At 59.9% G+C, this 20,944-nt stretch overlaps 1 protein-coding gene across 1 annotated transcript in view; it reads left to right on the plus strand.

Annotated features, from left to right (window-relative positions):
* COL6A3 (collagen type VI alpha 3 chain) overlaps positions 1-20,944 on the plus strand; it is a 65,893-nt gene that overhangs the window by 36,157 nt on the left and 8,792 nt on the right. Inside the window, exons 15-39 of the mRNA XM_087819490.1 lie at positions 669-761; positions 1,245-1,298; positions 2,236-2,307; positions 3,055-3,081; positions 3,183-3,227; positions 3,345-3,398; positions 3,830-3,892; positions 4,456-4,521; positions 4,906-4,959; positions 7,464-7,499; positions 8,068-8,130; positions 8,874-8,936; positions 10,179-10,241; positions 11,142-11,204; positions 12,824-12,874; positions 13,056-13,091; positions 13,546-13,608; positions 13,761-13,823; positions 15,079-15,111; positions 15,420-15,456; positions 15,547-15,558; positions 15,654-16,147; positions 17,587-17,683; positions 18,149-18,847; positions 20,125-20,227. Of these exons, the coding sequence (XP_087675616.1) occupies positions 669-761; positions 1,245-1,298; positions 2,236-2,307; positions 3,055-3,081; positions 3,183-3,227; positions 3,345-3,398; positions 3,830-3,892; positions 4,456-4,521; positions 4,906-4,959; positions 7,464-7,499; positions 8,068-8,130; positions 8,874-8,936; positions 10,179-10,241; positions 11,142-11,204; positions 12,824-12,874; positions 13,056-13,091; positions 13,546-13,608; positions 13,761-13,823; positions 15,079-15,111; positions 15,420-15,456; positions 15,547-15,558; positions 15,654-16,147; positions 17,587-17,683; positions 18,149-18,847; positions 20,125-20,227 (2,504 nt within the window). The remainder of the gene's footprint in view (positions 1-668; positions 762-1,244; positions 1,299-2,235; positions 2,308-3,054; positions 3,082-3,182; positions 3,228-3,344; positions 3,399-3,829; positions 3,893-4,455; positions 4,522-4,905; positions 4,960-7,463; positions 7,500-8,067; positions 8,131-8,873; positions 8,937-10,178; positions 10,242-11,141; positions 11,205-12,823; positions 12,875-13,055; positions 13,092-13,545; positions 13,609-13,760; positions 13,824-15,078; positions 15,112-15,419; positions 15,457-15,546; positions 15,559-15,653; positions 16,148-17,586; positions 17,684-18,148; positions 18,848-20,124; positions 20,228-20,944) is intronic.

A 20,944-nucleotide genomic window follows, 5' to 3' on the forward strand; every position in this document is an offset into this window, starting at 1 on the left:
AAAGGGCATATGGATCTTTAAAAAAAATTTTTTTTCTTGGTTAGTCGGCGCCTGAGGATATTTTTTCCATTGCTTATCAGAGAGGGTGGAAGGTGGGGGGAGTGAGAGAGGGAAACGCTGATGAGAGTGAGACACATTGATCGGCTCCCTCCAGCATGAGCTCCAGCCGGGGCCGGCGATCGAGCCAGCAACCCCGGCACGTGCCCGTGACTGGGAATCAAACCCGTGACCCTTTGGTGCTCGGGCCGACCCTCTAACCGCTGAGCCACACCAGCCAGCGCTCGATCTTCATGTTGGAACCACCTTCTGACTCGACCATCTGCAATTTGTTTGCTTTGCTCTTTGGAGCTTAAGAATACATAAGTTATGCTCAACATTAGAAACTTGCATATCTATGTTGGAAACTTCTAGAAATAAGGTCCGGGGTGAGGTGACATTGCAAATAAGATTTATCTTACTTTGGTTGCCCTTTAGGGGCCCACGAGTGACTCCCCCCCCCCCCCGTCCTGCTGGCTGAGCCACTCAGCTGGTCTTAGAGTGACCGCCACGCAGGAGTGACGTCCCCTCTCACCGTGGGATCCACACACTTCAGTCTCAACCTTTAGGGCACATCTGGGCTTCTACTGTAGGCTTATTGAGACGTGAGCTTTCTTTCTACGTCTTGGCAGGACAACATCGCTGAGAAAGCCTGCTGTGGGGTGCCCTGCAAGTGCTCCGGACAGAGGGGAGACCGAGGGCCCATCGGCAGCATCGGGCCAAAGGTATGGTGTGCGGCCCTTTCCTCACTCCCGCGGCTGGATTTCCCGAGCCCGTCATGACCTTGGCTGGAGATGGGGAAGGGGGAGAAGGGGGGCCCCCCAGGTTGCAGGGCGGGAGATCCGAGGAGCGGACTCGTGTCCAAATGTCCGCTCCCTTCTCCCAGCCCCGGGGCAAGGGGCCCTGCTCCGTGACGCGTGGGTTCTTTGTGCTGAAAGGATGGGAGGACCAGCGGGCACCCCTGGCCGTGGCTCACTGCGGGCGACCAGTGGGGGTGCTTAGCATCGGCCTCAGTTACAGGAAACGACAGGGCTTCTGGGTAGATCGGGAGCCTTAAAGGTCCCGATAGAATAATTGCACCAAAATAATGAATAGAAACTGTTCAGTGCGAGGCAGCGCCGGGGCCAGGCTGGCTTTAGCCCTGCCACCCGCGGGCAGGGCCTCGGGGAGAGGCTACCCATAGAACCAACCCCTTTGCTTTGTTCCAGGGCATCTCTGGAGAAGACGGCTACCGAGGCTACCCCGGCGACGAGGGCGGGCCCGTAAGTGGTCTTTCCTTCCTCGGATCTCACCCCTTCCTTGTTCCTTGTGGGGGTCGGACTGTGGACCCACAGTCTGCTTGGCTGCCAGCGACCCTCCCACCGGGAGGACGTGAGTTTCTAGCTTCCTCAGGCCTTTACCCGGTCAGATTCCTACCCGCTGGAAAACAGCACGGTGGCCGGAGCGTGACAGGTGTGGTCACGGAGCTCTGGCTGCCACTCCTTCTGGGGGTCTCGGGGGGCAGGGGAGTCGGTGCCTCTGAGGCCCAGGGCCGCCGAGTCCCCCACACTCAGCGTCTGCTGAGTTCTGATTCCCAAGCAGAGGTGGGAGTGAGTGGGAGCGGGTGCAGGGGACCCCAAGCAGGGTGTAATCGGGGTTACGTCCTTTAGGGGACATCTCCCAGGGAAGGTTTAGATGGTCAATAGCCTCAGGGTCCAGCTGAGGGGTGGGTAGAGTCTTTGGGAAGCGGTACCAGGGACAGACATAGTCTGAGAGGCTTTGAGACCCTAGAAGAAGGCCCAGCCCTGGGATTACAGGGTCCCGTGGGAAGCAGGTGAGGTCACGGGGTCCCAGCTGGCAGTGCCAGTGTCCAGGCTGGGCACAGCCTCATTGGAGAGCTGGGAACCAGGGCCACACAGAGGAGCAGTCCGGCCAAGCGCTCTCCACAGGGGCCCAGCTCCCGCCCAGACCCGGTGCCCGGGGCCCGCTCACGGAGCCAAGGCCTCGAGGAGCTGCCTCTGTGCTGCAGGGCCTCCCGACCCCTCCCTCCAGGGATGCTGTGCCCCGGCCTGGGGGCAGGGATGCTGGGGCTCTGCTGGCTCCGTCAGCGTTCCCAGTGGTTAACACCTGCTCCGAAGGCAGGCCTTTCACAGAGCCCAGGCCAGCGGGGACACGACAGCCAGGGGCTCCAACTCACAGATGCCTCTGTCTCCCCAACAGGGTGAACGTGGCCCTCCTGGCGTGAACGGCACTCAGGGTTTCCAGGGCTGCCCCGGCCAGAGAGGAATAAAGGTACCGTGTGGGGGGCCCCAAGTGTTGGGGGCCACCGCACCAGCCAGGTGGGGAGAGGGGCCAGCGGCACACGCAGAAGTGGGCAGTTTCTCCCAGGGCCCCTGGGGGAGGACGGCTGCCCGGGCCCCTGCCCGCGGAGTCCAGCAGCCTGTGGCCTCTCCTGGAGGCAGCCCACAGTGTGGAGGGCCCAGGGCTCAGGAAGGGAGCCTGCGAATGCGGGAAGAGTTTCCTATGGAAACAGGGAGCCGCCAGGAAACCGTCACAAGGACGGACAGGACGTGGGCCAGGGCGGAGAGAAGGCCAGTCGGTGCCTGTGGCTTCGGCCAGGGACCCGAGAGGAGCCAGGAGGTGGGGCAGCAAGGGAGACGCACTCGCTGGTCCTCTGTGTGAGACTCGGACTCAAGGACTGATGGACTTTCCATTTGCCGACGTTTGAGAGCAGACGCTAAGGGGAAGGGCCACCGTCCACGAAGTCACGGAGGGGCCTCGGGGCGTCCCGGGCTGTCAGGCCCCACCCACCCCTCCTTCCCAGGGAGCCAAACCGCCCAGTGCTCGGGCCTAGGAAAATCAGCCTTATGACCTCCATGTGACGGTGCGAGGGCGATCCCAACAAATAAATCTCTAATAGTGAATTTTCAGCTGCTGCGGCCTTCGGGGGCTGGGGGGAGCAGCCCCCTCCTTGGCCGAGGGCCCAGCCCCCGGGAACGGGCTGACGGGCTGACGTTTCCTCTTTCCCTTGCTTCCTAGGGCTCCCGCGGGTTCCCAGGAGAGAAGGTACGCAGCTGGTTCCCCGGAATGTAAAACGTTCCGGGATTTCTCATGTCTCCTTTGCCCCAAGGCCTCTAGCCTCACCTGTGCGTCTTGTCCTCTCGCAGGGCGAGCTGGGGGAGATCGGACTGGATGGGCTCGACGGAGAAGACGTAAGTGGCTTCGTGCTCTGAGTCCTGGCTGCTGTGGTCCTGACGCTTCCAGGGGCTGGAACCCGGCCCGCGGGGGCAGCTGTGCCAGGAGTGACGTCTTATCGTTGTCTTTGGCAGGGAGACAAAGGCGTGGCCGGTGCCTCCGGGGAGAAGGGGAGTCCCGGGAGAAGGGTAGGTGCATTTCCAGTGCTTCGTGATGGAGAAACTGTAACCACTTCACCCAGGGGCCGTTTCGCTCGTTCGTGCCCGTTAAGACCACCTCCTCCAAGCAGCCTTCCCAGACCCCCTCCGGGGCTGCCTCCTCGGCGTCCCCTAGGTCCCCGGCAGCTGGGACCGATTACATGATATTTTGTTTGGAGACTGTGTCCCATAGGCTGGGACTGGGTTTGTCTTGTTGTAAATAAATCCCAGCGTCTGCCCGGAGTGGGTCCCTAATAAATATTTGTGGGTTACCCGAACAAATTGGAAATATTTGGAAGGAATTTTACCTTCAATGCTCAGCCTCGGTCTATTTAAGGTTTGTGGGCTGAACAGTGTGACTTTAAGGACAATGGTTTGCAGCTCTCTTGGATGTTTAGTCTCCACGTGTATTTTTTGTTTAGGGGGACAAAGGACCTAAAGGGGACAGAGGAGAAAGAGGGGAAGCTGGAATCCGAGGTGACCCGGTAAGAAGTCCTTATGGGCAGTTCGGGACCCGGGTCTGGGGAAGAGGGTTGTGGGAGCAGAGGGTCGAAAGGGGGGCTTTTGCTTTCGATGTCGCTTTCAGACGACCTGATAAACTGTGTGACGAGCCCCTTTTCCTCGATTCTGGGCTCGCTGGGGACGTGCTTGCTGTCTGGCTACGCATCTGCCAGGCCTGTCACATGAAGACCTGAGAAGTCCCCTAAAATGCGGTCTCAGGACTCTTCACTCCAGCTGGGCCCGGTGGTCAGGACGCAAGCGCGGAGCCGGGCCCCCGACACCCCCTTCAGACAGCGTCCGTCCCACCTCCCTGGGCTGCCGGTGGCGTCGGCCAAACACTCTGAGCCCAGGCGGGACGGTGCCCCCGGCCCCCTCCTGCCTCGTCCAGGACGGGAGGCCGGGAGGCCGCCTGGTGACAGTCATGTCCTTGAAGACTATAAAACACAGATGAGAGAAGCTGAAAACACCTGCCGCTCGTTTCCTACAGCAAACCTAAGGTGCTCTTCTCCTGCCCACGTGGCTCATTCCCCGACCTGTGTTGTTCCAGGGTGACTCCGGACGGGACAGCCAGCAGCGAGGATCCAAAGGAGAGACCGGGGACATCGGGCCCATGGTACGCTGCTCCGCTCCCGGCTCCCTGTGCTGGGGGCCACGAGACAGACCCACGCTGGGCTGTCTCCAGCCCGGGGGCCACGGGAGTCGTCTTCGAGGCTGTGAATGTGGGAGGTTGGGAGCAGAGGGTCCCCTGAACCCCACCGTGTGTCCCCTGGAAGGAAGTCTCCGCCAGGAATGGAGCAATCCGTCCGAGAGGGGCCTCTTCCCTGCAGAACTGGGGCCCCCAGATGTTCACGGAGGCACGAGGGGTGGGAAGCGTGACGCGCCCACAGTGTCTGCCCTCCCTGGGGTACCGGGCCCCTCCCTGCGGCGTGTTGGGCAGTGTCCCCGGGTTAGGCTTCTCTGCAGACGAGACTCTCATGCCGTTTTCTTTCCACACCAGGGTCTCCCCGGGAGAGACGGCGTGGCTGGCAGGCCCGGGGAGCCTGGGAAGGACGTGAGTGCCCTGAGCGCTGTGGGGGGCTCTGCGTGGTATTAGCTAGCACCCCCTAAATCCCAAACTCTGCCTGGGCAGGGCTTCTCCACTGCTTTTTATTGGGGAGCTTAAGGGAATTTCTGAAACCGTTGCCACCCAAATCGTGCTGCTTGGAGAAGCCGCTCGTTCTTGTCATTTGCTCTGTGCTCAGTCTCTTCTCGCTCCCCCAGACCTGCTTCCTTCCTCTCCAAAGAAACATACCGAACAGGCGCTTTTAAAAGGATTATCTTTACTGCTTTCGAAAATATGGCCAAGTTTTATCCCACTAAATATTTAAAAAGATCCAAATGAAACTTGAATTGGGGGGAGTGAGGGAGTGAGGGCAGGAAGGCTGACAGGGTCCTGTGCTTGCTGTTGGTTTTAGAGCTGTTTTGTGTGTGTGTGTGTGTATGTGCGTGTGTGTGTATGTGCGTGTGTGAGAGAGATGGTGTGTGCATGTGTGTATATGCGTGTATGAGAGATGGCGCGTGTGCATGTGTGTGTATGTGCATGTGTGTGAGAGAGATGATGTATGTGTGCACGTGTATGTGCGTGTGGATGAGATGGTGTGTGTGAGAGATGGTATGTGCGTGTGTGTGTGTATATGTGTGAGATGGTGTGTGCGTGTGTGTGTGTATATGTGTGAGATTGGTGTGTGCGTGTGTGTGTATATGTGTGAGATTGGTGTGTGCGTGTGTGTGTGTGCATGTGTGTGTGCGCGGGCGCTGCTGGGGCTCAAGCAATGAAACTAGACTCCGTTTTCCAGGGAACTGCAGCTCACAGTGGCTTTTTAAGACATTTCAGAAATGTCGGCTGCAGAGGCTCGCTGGGCGCTGAATCTCTGCGTCCTGTTGATGAGTTTGTACCTAAAGCCGGGGCCCAGAGCTTCCAGGGCCCAGGGGGACTCGGAGCTGGAGCTGGGAGCAGGTGGCGCCCGCACGGGGGGGGCGTCTGGGATTTGTAATCCTCAGGGTCCCGTTCAGGATGCTGGTGGGTGCCCAGCGCAGGTCTCTGCTCAGGCACTGGCTGGGGCTGTGCAGCCGGTTCCCAGCAGCAGCGACGTTTGGAGGGCTGAGATGTTAGATGGTCGGGGGAGCCTGGGACCTGAGGAAATGACCCTCGTCTGTATTCAGATCATATGCTGTGGGCATAATTTTGTTTTTAAAATTCAGAAGACGATGATATTTGAAAACTCTCTCTTAAAACCTCTGGGTATTATTTTTGACTAAGGCTGCTGAGCCCTACGGGGAAAGCCACGGGGAGTCCCTCAGGTGCTACAGCTCATACGGCCCAGCTCGTGAGCAGGGCCAGGCTGGTTTTCACGAGCGACGGTCACACATACAATTCCTTTCAGTTCTGCACAGGTGGGAACTCGGGTTTTAATCCGACACAGTCGAGGGCTCTTGTAGACTCAGTTGCCTCCTTTGCAGCAGGGTGAGGCCCAGCGGCGTGGCCTCTTCTGTCCCTTGGACCTCGCTCTGCCAGGCTCGGGCCCAGACGAAGCACGTCCTTCTGCTGGGCTGCCTCACACCCACATCACCCTCAGGGCCCCCACAGGCCGCCTCTGGCCTGAGCAATGAGTCACTGAGCACTGGTGGCCTGTGTCTAGACTGTCCCTTTGGGAGGGGCCAGCCAGAGCGCTCCTCGGTTGGGGAGCCACCCGGCCCCGCCCCACCCCCACCTGTCCATGTGTCATCCACGGAAGGAGGCCACAGTCTCCCATTAAAGAAGCGGCCACTACAGCAAGTAATAGCAAAGCAGTCGCCCCAGAAGATCCCCGGGCTGGTGCGTCGGGAGCGGAGACTGTGGCCCTTGGGTTGACGCAGCGACGGGCCAAGCCTGCTAACCGCTGGCCGCTACCGTCCCCAGAATCCAGCTCCTCGCCTTGCAGAGACCTCCCCAGGACACCCCCGTTCCCACCCAAACCTCCCGCCGCGGGGGGAGGAGGGGGCGTCACGGCGTGGGAACGGGCGGGTTACTCAAGCAGCGAGGCCGCGTTTCCTTAAACTGAGGGTCGCCTCCGAGCATGGAGGGAGGTGCTGCCAGGACACGGCCACGCTGCGCCCCCGGGCTCGGGGTTCGCACCTGGCTGAGGGTCGGCGATGCTTGGCCAGCGCGCCGAGGGCCCGGGGCCCCCTCCCCCGATAATTAGTGGCCCCGTGACTTCTGCAGTCAGTCGGGAAACGGTAGAAAAACAGCTGGCCTGACGGCCCCTCGCACGTTCCTCACTTGGAATTGGCCGGGGCCCTGCCGCCGGGCGGCATTATTGTGCTTGGCAGGGCCCAAGTCATCCTCGAGCCTGCCATCTGGGTGACTAACGGGGCAGCGTGGGGGCCAAGCTCGCCGGGCATGAGGCCGGAGGGCGTCTCCTCGGGCGGACGGGGCTGGCACAGGGCGGGTGGCACGTGGGGGTGTGGGTGACGTCGCACGAAGTCCCCGGGCGGGCCGCGTCTGTCTCCCTCACGGCGTGTGTGACTTTCCCGCAGGGTGGCTACGGCCGAAGAGGACCGGCAGGCGCTAAGGTAAGCCCGAGTCGGCGCCTCTCTCCCGTCGCCGTGAGCTCTCGGGGACTGTCCTCGTGGCCGCCGCCCGCGAGTGGAAACCTCTTTTGTCCTTAGCGACGAAGGACTGTCCTTGGGGCGCAGTCAGCAGCTGCCAGTTTTCCCCATCTCCTTAAATTTAGCATCTTCTAAGGGACTCGTGACAATGACCACAGCGGGGACAGGGTGGGGGGTGACGGGAAAAAGATGGAGAAGGCAGTTCCCGGGCCTCCCTCGCCCACAACGTGCCCACCCGCCGGGTCGTGGGCGAGTCACAGCGCCCGGCGCCTGTCTTCTCACCTGCGCCGTGCAGGTGGGGGCCTCAGACCCCGTTCCCGGAGCCATCCTGCAGGGAAGCGGGGCAGGAGGGGTGGCGGCCGTCGCCGTGCAGGGTGGCAGCTGGCTCCCCCTGCTGACCGTCTTCCCTGGAGTTGCTCGGGTCGGAGGCCCTGAAGCCCCTCGTAGAGCTGGGCTGGTGGCCCCGACCCCTCGCCAGACAGGGCATAAACCATCCTGGCCCCTCCCCGCATCTTCTCTTTCTTCTTTCCAGGGCAACAGGGGTGGTCCTGGCCAGCCGGGCTCCCCGGGGGAGCAGGGGACCAGAGGTGCACAGGTCAGTACCTGGGGGACTGCACGCCTTGAGCCATTTCCCAGATGCTCTTGTGTTTGTTTTTTTTTTTTTAAATTAAGGTAACAGTCAATTTCACAAACCGAACACAAAGCCCATCGTTTACAGCGAACAATTCGGGGCATGTGGTACATTCCCGAAGTTGTACAACCACCTCTGTCTAGTTCCAAACACTTTCGCCTTCCCGGGGGAGACCCTGTGCCCACAGTCACCCCTCGCCTCCCACCCCAGCTCCTGGAGACACCCGTCTCCTTTCTGTCCCCAAGGATTTGCCTGTTCTGGACATTTCATGGAACCGGAGTCAGTTAATGGGTGGCCTTTTGTGTCCGGCTCCTTTCGCTGAGCACGTTTTCGAGGTTCACTGTGCTGTAGGATGTGACAGGGCTTCGCTTTTCATGGCTGAATAATATCCCGTGGCTGTGCGCGCGGACACAGCTCGCCCTCTGCTCATCGGCCGACGGACGCGGGCAGTTTCCTCCTTTTGGACGCTGTGAATACTGCCGCTGAGAGCGTCGTGGGCTGACCTGTGTTTTTAAAACTAACTTCCCCATCGTGTTCTGGGCCGGGCCGCCGCTCCCCCGGCGGGGATAGAAGTGTGGTCTCTGGGGCCCCCACTGGCAGCGTGAGTGAGGCTCTGGGCTCCGGGGACGGCGCAGAGTCGCCCCGAGCTTCCTCCCGGAGCATCTCCGTGACCCGGCGCTGACCCTGACCTTCCTTTCCTCCTTCAGGGTCCAGCCGGTCCCACCGGCCCTCCGGGCCTGATGGGAGAACAGGGCATTCCTGGCCCGCGGGTAAGTCCGTCTCCTCGCCCCCTCTGTGTGGCTAAGCGGATGGCTCGGGGCCCGAGCAGGCTGAGATTTTGTGGCCGGTGTTGCTGAGGACAGACCTCCCCTTAGCCTGACCCTTGGGTGACACCGGTCCTGGGTCGGCCCCAGTCCTCACGGCTGGATTATGGGAGGAAGTAAGAGCCCTTTTTCTTGGGGCTCCAGGGGCTCCTCGGTCCCAGTGCCGCTCCTCCCAAACGCAGGCCAGCTGGGGTCAGCGGAGCCGGCTGGGCCTGTCCCCGAGGTCCCAGTGAGGAACCGCATACATGTAACCAGATCTGCCGGAATTCTCGATTATGACAAACGGTTTCATAATCGCCCCTGGAGACTGGCTCTGAGGTTTGATTCTGTGTGAGGAGGTCCCAGCCTCGAGCTCAGCGCAGAGGATGAACCTGCTGAGACTGCAGAATCCGACGTGTCAGCTGCTAGTGACGAGCTGGGACCCGCGTCCGCGCACCTGCTGTCCCTCGGGTGCCACACGATGCCGCGGGGCCATCCTGCCAATTGTTGCGGAAAACAGCGGTGACTCAGGCCTGGCAGCCAACCAGCCTGCGGCTCCCTGGAGGCACAAGTGTGCTTTGGGGCGGAAGCAGGAGCTGGGGGGCGCCCTCTGCGCTCAGAAATTCTCCCCCCCTTCGAAACTGGATACAGGCCTATTTTTAAAGCTTTTGGGTTTTTTCCCCCCAACGTTTATTTTAGCTGATTAATCGAGAATGTAGGACGACATAGGGTCCAGGCGGAGCTCTTGATGTGGTTACTGACGACCCAGAGCCGCTGCCGTCTGGTCTCTGCCACATTCGTGGGGCTCACTCCCCGTCCCCAGGCTGTGCGGGGCGCAGGGACATCGAGGCATTCATCCGCTGTGTGCGCAGGTCTCCACACCTGTGTAACGGGTGCCCTGCGGAGGTGTGGACCCGGAGAAGGGCAAACGCCACACACAGTCTGGGCGCTTGTCCTCCGGGTAGGGCCTCAGGATGCGTATGTACGTCGAGAACTGCGCCGTGGGGGCATCTGCGCAGACTGGCCTGAGCGTCACACTAACGTTGTGGGCGGCAGGAGCCATACACGTTTGCAGTCGGGTCCCCTGCGCCGTGGGGACTGAGGACGGGCGACGCTGAGCTCTGACCCCCAGGGTGGGGGCCGAGGGGGGAGTCACGCTCTGAGGCTCCGAGGGGAACGCTTCACTGACGCTCCTCTCCTCCCGCCCAGGGGAGCGGAGGGACCGCAGGCGCTCCTGGAGAACGCGGCAGAATCGGGCCCCTGGGAAGAAAGGTTTGTCTGGGCAAGCGGGGAGCCTGTTTCCTGAGGTTCCCCCCCCCCCCCCCCGCCAGCCCCCAGGTGCCCTTTCACTCAACTGCCAGCCTGTGCGCCCGCTTCGTTCCCACACCCCTTCGCCGCCCCTCGGGTCTTTCCCGCCCAGCCCCCCGTTGGGAGCTGCTTGGCCGGGGGTCCCTGTCCCGGCCTCGAGGGGGCGGCCTGCTTGTGCTCCGTGGGTTGGCTGTCTGGTAGCCCGGCCCACCAGGGGCTGGGACGTCTGCCTGCTCCCGCTGCGCCTGCGGCCACAGCTCAGCATCCTCGTGGCGTTCAGAGCAGCGCGGGGCCCTCAGCACAGCATCGACTTGCGCCGAGTGCCCCCGTCTGAATGCTGGCCGCGCTGAGCTGGCCCGGGGGCCCTGACTGTTGGGGTACCGGGGGCGTGTTACACGGGGGCTGTCTGAGGACCTGCTTTCCGCAGACCTTGAGAGAAAACCACACAGCTCGTCACAGCCAGCCTGAAAGGGCAGTGTGTCCTCAGCACAGGAACCGTGTCCTGTCCGTCCAGGATTTTCTCTCTGCCTCCTGTGGGCGGTGTTGGGTCTCCCTGTGGAATTCAGCGCCCACCGGCTCTCCTGGCTGCTTCTTTCCTGTTTCTCTCTGTCTGTCTCTGTCTCTCCCCCACCCCGCGCCGTCCGAATGCCCGCATGCCCCTATGCCATGTTCCTGAGAAGAACACACTGCGGCCTCCCCGGGCTCCTCCAGGGCTCCTCACCTGAACGGTGCCCCTGGAGAGATCATTTTTATCAAAATCCTAAGGGTGGAGTCGGCAGGGGCCTCACCTGGAAGGGCGGCTGGGACGCACGTGGCAAACCGCCCTCGGCCCTCAGGCGTCTCAGCCTCGTTTCTCGCGCGCAGGGCGAGCCCGGGGATCCAGGACCGAAGGGCACGATCGGGAACCGGGGCGCCCGTGGAGAGACGGTAAGATCAGAGCCCGCCGTCGCCGCGGGAGGTGGGCCTGTGCCCGGCTCTCCTTTGTCACAGCCGACGAGGTTCGGTCCAGGGGGAGGCGACTTGATAGCTGCTTCCCCGCCACTGGGGACGGGGTTGAAAATAGTGAAACCTGCTGCGTATAATCAGCAAGTAAATGTCAAAGCAAGTTTGTTTCGTTGTGGGCGGGAGGCGTAAAGACCTTTTTCTGTAGTTTTTGGGTTTGTGAACGTGCTGGCTCCCTGAAGCTCGGCCGCCTTCCCCTCCAGGCTTACGAATGCCCTGTGGGCACAACCACATGGAGCTTTTCTGCAAAGATATACCTGTCCCTGGGTCAAAATGGAAGTGGGTCTGATAAGGTCTCAGTTCAGACCGAGATAGTTTCCTTGGTAATAGAAATCGTTACCCTGATAATGCGTTTAAAAAATTGTTATTTAAAATAATCTAACTGCCTACTGACCATAACCTTGTAGGATGTATTTCTATACAAGAGAAAAGAAGTCCGCAGAATGTTGGGAATTTTTCTAAAATGAGTCAGTATCTAAAAACTGTACAGATCGACCAGGTTTACCTGCCCTATACCCCTAAAGCTTTAGAGTATTTTTCTTGTGTACGTGACTTCTCTACAGATCACTGAAGTTTAAAAAAAATCCGTTTCTGTTACTCTTAGTTTCACAAGCGGGGGGGGGGGGGGGATCAGACTTAAAATCTGTTCAAACCGTTGAAGAAAATCTCACCCTGGTCTGTTTCCTTGACTGTGGGGGCCACGGCTCTTTCTCTGTTGATGTCCGTCTAAAACTGTGCATTAACCAAGTGGCACGTTCCACGCGCGTTTTAGGGATATCGGCGTGTATTTCACATGAACTCTTCTGGCTCTTTTGAAGTCATCCTGCCCCGTTCTGAAAGCCCCCAGGAGAAAGTGATGGGGGCGGATCTGAGAGTCCTGGCAGGGGGTGTTCGGATCCCCCAGGCGAGAAGGCTGGGCACAGGCCCCTCAGGGTGGGAGACAGTGAGTCTTGAGCTTTTGCTTTGAAGTCGGATCAAAGACTCAGAGATGCACAGGGTCAAGGTGACCTTTAGGATTCCTTTGACTCTGAGATCCCCAGGTTCCATGAGTCATTGACTCCACCTGCAAGCCGAACCTTACCAACAGCTGGTAGTAGTTCTTTACATTGGGAGTCCACCTGCACCATTTCCCAAGGAGTCCTTTAAGCCCACCCTCTTACGGGCACGGTTTTCTGTCTTTTTTTTTTTAAGTTTTTTAATATATAGTTTAGAGAGAGAGGAAGGGGGAGAGAGAGAAACATCGATTGGCTGCCTCTCGCACATCCCCTGCTGGGGATCAAGCCCACAACCCGGGCGTGTGCCCTGACCGGGAATCGAACCGGTGACCTCTTGGTTCCTGGGCCTATGCTCAACCACTGAGCCACACCTGCAGGCTGGGCATGGTTTTCTTACACCTGGAGGGTGAGTAGGAACAGGAACCCTTCCGGGAGCCGCACCTTGACCTGGGAACCTCTCAGGGACTCAAGGACCCTGTGCTCAGGGCCTTAGGGGGCGCGGCGTGCCCACCGAGGTGACTCGCAGTAATGCCGTCTTTCCACGATTAGGGAGATGACGGGCGCGATGGGATTGGCAGCGAGGGACGCAAAGGCAAAAAGGTTTGTATGTCTGCCGTGCTGTATTTTTACAGAATCCTTTCTCAAAATTTCATTGTAATAGAGTGAATTTTCCTTCTCTTGATGACTCTACAGATATATATTTTTTCCTGCCCAGGAGTAATTTATCTTAGATGAGTTTAGATTGAAACCAAATATTAAGTCATTTATTTATCTTTTACAGGGAGAAAGGGGATTTCCTGGATACCCAGGTCCAAAGGTAAATACTCCCCTGGTGGTAAAACATCATGATTGTTTCAGGATGAATTGGGGGTGTCCGTGGGCTGCAAATCAGAATATCTGGGTTCCAGTCTTGGGTTGGCCACTTACAAACTGAGTGACGCTGGGGGAGACCCCACTGCCTCTAAGACAGCCCCTCATCTGTCGAATGGAAGGGACAGTAAGCACTTGTCCTGGTGTATTAAGGATGAAATGAGATGACTCTGCAACAAGATACTTTGTAAACATTAAAACGCTGCATCTACAAGATGCTATTATTGTTGGTTAATAAGCTGAGGCTGAATCTGCAAAAGACACAAGTACACTAGGAACCCTGAGCAAGAACCAAAGCCAGCCGTCGGCCACCCGGGGAAGCGTGGTCTGGGGGCCCCAGGGACCCTCGGCTGCGCCTTCCACTCCGGAGCTAATGTGCCGCTGCCGGGCTCTCTTCTCAGGGGACCCCTGGCGACCCAGGAACAGGGGGAGCACCGGGACCCAAAGGCATCAGAGGCCGAAGGGTAAGTCTGCCTGGGCCGTGGTCATGGCGAGAACGAGAACATGTGGGTGGGGGCCGTTGGGTGAGGTCACCTTCACCGCCCTTCCCTGCGGCGGGAGCTGCGAACGGCCCTTCCTTTGCCACAACTGAGCGATGCCTGTTCTGCCCTCGCAGGGAAATTCAGGACCTCCAGGGACAGTGGGACAGAAGGGAGACCCAGGCTTCCCGGGCCCGTCCGTAAGTTCCCATCACGCCGCCTGCGGGCTGCATGCCTTTTGCTCGGCCCCTGGAAACTTCCCGCTCTCTCCTCGCGGAGACGCTGCATGAGACGCTGCATCTTCGCTGTTACTGTTGCTTGTTGTTGTTTCTTTGTAGCCACTTCCCTCCCGTCGGCGAGGAGGGCGGGCTCCGGAGCCGGCCTTCGCTGTTACTGTTGCTTGTTGTTGTTTCTTTGTAGCCGCTTCCCTCCCACCGGCGAGGAGGGCGGGCTCCGGAGCCGGCCCTGGGCTCTGCCACCCAGGGCGTGTCGCCGTTTGCTTCTGTGATTTTCTTGCTCGAGGCTTGTGTAGGGGACAAAGAGGGAACACATCCTACTACCTGTTGGCTGCGCCTTGTGGCTGGACTATAATCACGTCAGACCTCGGTCCCGGGAAAACCGCCTTTGTCCGTTCGACCCCCAGTGGGCTCCCAGCCGGTGGTTAGAGCCGGTGGCCGCCTGGCGCGGGCGCCGGGAGGGCCCCTCGCGGCCCCTCCTTCCGTCTCTCCCTCACGGGCCCTTGTTTCCGTACCTGAACTTCGCCCTCCGTCTCCCCTCGTTGACACTGAGGAGGGTCAAAGCAGAACGAATCGGTGACTCAGGGACGGAGCTGCTCCTAGACAGAGGCCCGGGGTGGGCGGGGTGCAGCTGGGGAAGGAGGCTGTGCGGGGCGTCCCGCGAGTGAAGCACCTAATGGGATCAACGTGCCGGTTGCGGTGGGATCCAGGGCGGGAACTGCGCACCGAGGGACGCCGAGTGGCCCACGAGGCGACTGCTTGACCGTCGGGGGGACACACACTGGGATGCGTAGCCGAGGGCGGCCGAGGGTCCCTCTCTGCGTGGAACCAGGGGGTGCGCTGGACCTGGGGTGGGGGGCAGCTGGGTGGCCCCGCGCTGTGCCCCGTGAGCAGGGTGGACTGAGCCGGCCGGTGGAAGGAGCTCTTCTCCTGGAGACAGGGGGCTGGGCTCGCGCAAACGTGTGGCCCACGTGGGTTTGCGACCCGCTCCCGGGGTTCAGGGGGAGCGGCGCCTCCCCTCCCAGGGCGGGAAGCGCGTCTGGCGTCCGGGTCTCCTCCCCTTGGCTCCTCGAGCAGCAAAGTCCGGTTTGTGGGGAGAGTCTGAGGACGGCCCAGGCCAGCCGGGTCCACCTCTGCTTCCCGGGTCGCACTTCCGTGGACCGAGGACGTTCCCTGTGTCCACGTCCCACACGTCAGTCTGTCCTTCCTTGTTTTTCAGGGTCACAAGGGCAACAGAGGCGACTCCATCGATGTAAGTAGCCCGCGAGCAGCGTGAGTCGTTGTCCGTGTTTTCGTTGTTAATACTCACCCGAGGGTATTTTTTCCACTGGTTTTTAGAGAGTGGACGGGAGGGGGGGAGAGACACATGGATGGGGCGCCTCCCGCACTCGCCTGACCAGGGCTGGGGATCGAGCTGCGGCCCAGGCGCGTGCCCTTGACCAGGCATCAAGCCCGCGACCTTCGGTGTGCGGCCGGTGCTCTAACCACTGTGCACACCGGCCAGGGCTGTCCACGGGCCTTCTGCCTGCTGTCCTCACACCTCTTTCCCTCTTTTTAAAGCAATGTGCCCTCATCCAGAGCATCAAAGATAAATGTCGTAAGTACAGGGCTTCCTGCGGTCGGGACACAGCTGCGCTTTTACGTTTCACGTTCCCCCGTGGAGTGACCTCCCCCCTTTGCTTTGCAGCTTGCTGCTACGGTAAGTCGCCTCAGTGCGTGACTTCCTTCCGAGGAAAACGGAGCCCTCTTCCTGTAAGTAAAGTCTGTCGCTGACCCCCCCCCCCCGCCTCCCAGGGCCCCTGGAATGCCCCGTCTTCCCCACGGAGCTGGCCTTCGCCTTGGACACCTCCGAGGGGGTCACCCAGGATGCCTTCAGCCGGATGAGGGACGTGCTCTTGAAGATCGTGGGCGACCTGACCATCGCCGAGAGCAACTGCCCGCGTGGGGCCCGCGTGGCCGTGGTCACCTACAACAACGAGGTGACCACGGAGATCCGGTTCGCCGACTCCAAGAAGAAGTCGATGCTCCTGGACAGGATCCAGAACCTGCAGGTGGCCCTGACGTCCAAGCAGCAGAGCCTGGAGAATGCCATGTCCTTCGTGGCCCGGAACACGTTCAAGCGGGTGAGGAGCGGGTTCCTCATGAGGAAGGTGGCCATCTTCTTCAGCAACAAGCCCACGAGGGCGTCGCCGCAGCTCCGGGAGGCGGTGCTGAAGCTGTCGGACGCCGGCATCACGCCTCTGTTCCTCACCAGCCAGGAGGACCGGCAGCTGGTCAACGCCCTGCAGGTGGGTGCCCGGGGTGCCCTGGCGACACCCCCCGCTCTCCTTCTGGGGCTCTGAGCAGGTTCTCAGGCTCGCCCGTGCCCTCCCGGGTGTACCCACGACCCACAGTTTCTAGAAGGCGCTGGAGGAGGCTGGTCTGGCCGAGAACTTCTCTATCGAGGCTCCCAGGACAGCCTCTGGCCCCGGCTCTAGGTCCCAGGCTCCCTCCTCATGTGGAGAGGGGTTCCCCCAGGGTGACCCGGGTGGGTGCCGTCTCCTAGTGAGGTCCCCAGACATCTGTGAGTTCAGCTCCCCATGCGCCCGCCGTTTAAACCTTCCTTTAGCCGGGCTGGCACCCAAGGGTCAGCCCGTGATGCAGACAAATGCACCCTTGTTACTGGCTTGAGCTTGTTTAATTGTTATACTTAATCGAATGATACCTTCTTAGCACAAATTCCGGGCTCCCGGTACACAGGGGTGGGGGTGGGCACGGAGGGGGAGCGGCCCCGAGAGGGAGGAGCCGGGGCTCCCTCATCCGCCGACCCACCATCTGGCTTCAGGTCTCTCACAGTGACGTGGTCACGTCGCCTCCCCTCCCGGCGGCTTAGATTTCCCACCTGTGGAGGCGGCGGGTGGAGACAAGCTCCAACCTGGCCGTTCCGTGGTCTTCCCGGGCCCCGTGCCAGCGAGAGGCAGCTGGGTCGCTGCCACCTTTCTCAGGTTATATTCCCCAAGCCGCAGGCCAGTGGAGCACAGAGCACCGGGCGTGGGGCCCTCTCGGGCCACCAGCCGTGGCTCTTGTGAGGGGCGTGCTGTGTGGGCCGAGGGACCCAGACCCACGTGCATGTCCAACAGCACAGTTCCAGCGAGTTAGAAAAGTTAATTATTCATTCACTAACTGGATTTAATTATTCGCTAAATAAATAATTCCTGCCGGTGTGCTGTGGTGGGCAGGACTTGTGAATCTGCCAGAAATGATTCAATTACTTGCCTTGTCATTAAATCCCTCTGGAGGCCTTGGGGGAGAGATAAAGGAAGGGAGCTAGTGTTTGCCAACTGGCATTATTATTGCTGAAAATGACCGTTTTATCTAAGCCCCACTATTCGATTGAGGCTGTCCTAGGACTTTACATATATCACTGAGCCTAATCCCTCAAATGACCGTTGAGAATTTACTGTCATCCCATTTTACAGCCGAGGAAACTGAGCCCTGGAGGGTTAGATAATCTTGCTCCAGGTCCCGCAGGAAGTGCAGGAGTGGGATTCAGGCTCCAGCTCCTTCCAGCAGGAGAAAACCGGTGTTTTCCCATCAAACTCAGTGTCTCCTCTACCCCCCCGAGGATACTGACCCGTCGGGGAGACTGTTCTGCTGATGGGACTCGTTCGTTCCTCGGCTGGATTTTGCATGCAGTTACCGATGGTGGACATGCCTTCCCACCGAGCATTTCCTTTCGTCTGTGCAGATCAACAACACGGCCGTGGGCCACGCGCTCGTCCTGCCCGCCAGGCGCGACCTCACCGACTTCCTGAAGAGCGTCCTGACCTGCCACGTCTGCCTGGGTAAGGCGCCTCCAGCGGGCGCGTCTGTCCAGCTGCAGCTGCAGCACGTGTGTCCCTGGAGGGACATTTGCGCAAAAAACCGGAGTCTGGGGAAAGGGCTTGAGCTGGGGGGAGATTCACGGAGCCTGGTATTTACCACGCAGACGCCACGTGGTAGTTTACGTGTTTCAGGTGGAGCCGTGGACAGGGCTTCTCTCAGACGGGGATGGTTCGTCTCATAGGTGATAAGGGCTCTGCTGCAAGTTCGACCAGCAGACTTAGGCTCAGGGACTTGTGTCATTTAGCAAGTGTTGCTCTGTGATGAAAACGGAAATCTGGACACAGCGGTGGTCAGAAAGGGAGTAACAGGCTCCTACGTTCCGCGACGGTCTCAGCTGCCAGGCTCCCAGGGGATTGACGGGCCACACCTCGCTGCGGGGTTCGGGGGGGCCCGTATGACGAACGGGCGGCCGTGTTTCTTCCCAGACATCTGCAACATCGACCCGTCCTGCGGGTTCGGCAGCTGGAGGCCCTCCTTCAGAGACCGGCGGGCGGCGGGCGGCGACGTGGACATCGACATGGCCTTCATCCTGGACAGCGCCGAGTCCACCACCCTGTTCCAGTTCAACGAGATGGGGAAGTACATAGGCTACCTGGTCAGGCAGCTGGACCTGAGCCCCGACCCCAAGGCCTCCCAGCACCTGGCCAGGGTGGCCGTGGTGCAGCAGGCGCCCTACGAGTCCGTGGGGAACGCCAGCGTGCCGCCCGTGAGGGTGGACTTCTCCCTGACCGACTACGGCTCCAAAGAGAAGCTGGCGGGGGCCCTGGGCAGCAGGATCACGCAGCTGCAGGGCACCAGGGCCTTGGGCCCCGCCATCGACTACACCGTCGAGCACGTCTTCGAGAGCGCGCCCAACCCGCGGGACCTGAAGGTCCTGGTCCTGATGCTGACGGGCGAGGTGCGGGAGCAGCAGCTGGAGGCGGCGCAGAGGGCCGTCCTGCGGGCCAAGTGTAAGGGCTACTTCTTCGTGATCCTGGGCATCGGCAGGAAGGTCAACGTCAGAGAGCTCTACGGCCTGGCCAGCGAGCCCAACGACGTCTTCTTCAAGCTGGTGGACAAGTCCACCGAGCTCAACGAGGAGCCCCTGATGCGCTTCGGGCGGCTGCTGCCCTCCTTCGTCAGCAGTAAGTCCCGGGTCAGCGTCGGCCGGCCCAGGACCCCGGGCCCTCGGCGCGGGGGGGGGGGGGGGGGCACAGGCGAGGGAGAGAGGACTGGCGTGAGGACGTGGACTTGTTCATTCACGCCGCAGGGGCATCAGCACCCACGCGCCCTGGGCGCACTGTGAACTGCCAGGGTTGCCAGCGAACACACGGGCGGAGGCCCTGTCCCTGTTCACTTGTTTGTTCAACCCAGTTCCATGGGGTCCCTGAGAGTTTACAGTCCAGGTGCAGACGGGTCACGTGCCCATCTATTGCCTGATGTAACAGGCTGGCATGTCCCGAGACGTGTATCCCGATGGGACTCACGGGGGCTTCTAGGAGGAGGCGTGTTGACCCGGGTTGAGCCACCAACCCCACGCGTGGAAACCTCCGGGCTCTGCCGATGCGGCTGCCCCGAGCGCTCTCCACCTCCGCCTTAGCGATCCACATTCACCTTCAAAACTCACCCCCGGTCGCCCTGCTCCCCAGGGGTGCTCCCCACGCCCAGCCTTGCTTGGCATTAACCCGGACGCTGTCCCTGCCGCATAGATTACATGGCCCGCTGGTCATCCACGGACGGATCGGTGGTCCCAGTGGCCTAAGTGGTCCCGGAGGAAGTGTCTCATTCACCACCGTGTTCCCCTGAGCCTGGCACAGTGCCCGGGCCACAGCTGGCACGGGAAGGTGTCTGACCCGTGAGAAACATGCGCAAAGGACAAATAAACATGTACACACGGGGAGCTTGTCATTCAGGGAAGGGCCGGGTCCCTGAAAGCGGCATCCACATTGTGACGTCTGTGCCCCCAAAGCTTTGGGAAGAGCCAGGGAAACAAAGGGGGGCAGCGAGTTCGCCCGGGGCCGTGGCCCCTGCCGGTAGGGAGAGCAAAGCTGTTGAGCAGCATCGAGGAAACAGCAACAGCAGCCTGGTCGTCGTTTGATGTTCGGGAGCTTGGAACTTGTGAAACTCCGCACGAGTTTTCCTTTGTCTCCCGCTCACATCGAGTAAATATCATCTTGAACTGAAATCTCCCAAATATCGCCCAGTAGAAGATATTGGCTTAAGGTGTTTCAGGGACCGAGCACCATTGTGCTTAACGCTGAAAGCTCACTGGACTTAGCTTGTCTGGAAGAATTAAGTCAACAGATATTTATGGATTCCCTACTATGTGGTTCATTTAACTCATTAGCAGATTAATTGTAATTTGTAAGGGATTGACATACACTTAAAATATATATATATATATTTTTCTATTTCTCTCTAGGTGAAAACGCTTTTTACCTGTCCCCAGATATCAGGAAACAGTGTGATTGGTTCCAAGGGGACCAACCGGCAAAGACTCCTGTGAAATTTGGTCACAAGCAAGTGTAAGTGATTATAACAATCGTCCCACGAATTACAGGGCTCGGGGAATGCAGAGGCCCCCCCACTGCCTAACGCTGTGGGGCGAGGACACCGAAATCCAGAAAACGTGACTTTCCAAGGTCACTTGGGAAATTCCCTTGGAAGAATCTGTTGTATCTGTTAGCTTTTGCTGCATAACAAACAACCCCAAATTTAGTGGCTTAAAATAGCAAAGGCCACGTGCCATCGGTTCGTGGCCCCGCAGAGAATGCCACGGCTGCCACGCTCCAGGGAGGGGGGTTCTGGCTGTGGCGCTCGGTGGTGTGTGGGCTTGAATTGTCCTTGACAAACAGGCGCCGGGCTCACCCCTTCCTGGCTGAGCCCAGGGGAGAGAGCCCGCCCGTCCCCCTGCACGCCCTCCTCTCGTCACCCGAGTCCCTCGGCTCCTGCCTTGTCCTGGGGGAGGCGCCGGCTCTCGGCCTCGCTGGCTGGACGTCATTACTGAGGCGGCCGCGGCCCTTTCCCGGCGCCGCCCTGTTGATCTCAGTCCACAGGTTCTCTTTTTCTAGCCTTCGGTGAGCTTTATAATTCCTCTGGAACTTTCCCTAAAGTTGGCTCAACCTTATCTAGGAAAACAGGGCAAACAAACCTAGTATTTGAGTTTGTTTGAAAATACACTGCGCATGACAGGTGGCCTGATAGTATATCTGTGAAAGAACAAGTGATCGTGTCAGCGTGAG

The sequence above is a fragment of the Miniopterus natalensis genome, chromosome 8, assembly GCF_054644295.1.
Source record: "Miniopterus natalensis isolate mMinNat1 chromosome 8, mMinNat1.hap1, whole genome shotgun sequence".
NCBI lineage: Eukaryota > Metazoa > Chordata > Mammalia > Chiroptera > Miniopteridae > Miniopterus > Miniopterus natalensis.